The following is a 681-nucleotide window of genomic DNA, read 5'->3' as shown; positions in this document are numbered from 1 at the left end:
CTGGTCTTGACAGTCCAAGAAACCAGGGAGGCTCCCTTCTGAGATGTTTGGCAGAGCCCTATTTCTTCTGTGGACTTTGCTGCCGTTGCCCAACCATACTTTGGTCTGTGTCTCTTCCTCCTGTCTTCCAAGGTCATCCCCACATACCATTATATAACTATATAGCATATTTCTCAAATGATAGACAAAGAAACAAGCTTCAGAGGTTTTTGCTGTTTACAACCTTAAAGAGGTTTCATAGGAATCTTGTCTCCTTTAACTGAACTGAGGGGAAAGTATAGTATTTAATTTTAATCATAAATGTGTGCATATTTAGTATCAGATTTGTGGGTGTGGGAATTCTGTATAATTATGGAAACACTGAAATTTCATGTCAGAAAAGGTAATCAGGAGGAATATCAAGATGGAAAAGACCATGAAAGTAGAAACTATGCAGGACAAAGTGAGATGAAATGGAAAGAGAGGTGAATTACAAGGCTTGTTCGATTAAAGAGGGTATTTTAAATGATTTTCCTGGATTTGTATTTCTATTGTATTTCTAGTGGGCAAACTCTTAATTTGTTCTAAAAAATAACTCTATTGCAATCAGTGAGGATTTGATCTAAACTTCCTATCATCTTATTATTATCAGACTGTCAATATAGTTTGTTCAGTTGACAGAGGGTGTTCTGCAAATAGAAG

At 36.3% G+C, this 681-nt stretch overlaps 1 protein-coding gene across 1 annotated transcript in view; it reads left to right on the top strand.

The window, feature by feature from the left end:
• Window positions 1-403: 403 nt before the first annotated feature.
• Window positions 404-681, top strand: part of LOC107297270 (probable phospholipid-transporting ATPase IH) — a gene marked incomplete at its 3' end in the record, with an annotated part of 7,854 nt that continues 7,576 nt past the window's right edge. The window contains exon 1 of the mRNA XM_015826632.1: window positions 404-442. Within this exon, the coding sequence (XP_015682118.1) occupies window positions 404-442 (39 nt within the window). The remainder of the gene's footprint in view (window positions 443-681) is intronic.

This window comes from Protobothrops mucrosquamatus, unplaced genomic scaffold (assembly GCF_001527695.2).
Source record: "Protobothrops mucrosquamatus isolate PMUCROS unplaced genomic scaffold, P.Mucros_1.0 scaffold3206, whole genome shotgun sequence".
NCBI classification, from domain to species: domain Eukaryota; kingdom Metazoa; phylum Chordata; class Lepidosauria; order Squamata; family Viperidae; genus Protobothrops; species Protobothrops mucrosquamatus.
The sequence above is the reverse complement of the archived record's forward strand: the minus strand, read 5'-3'. Positions and strand labels throughout refer to the sequence as shown.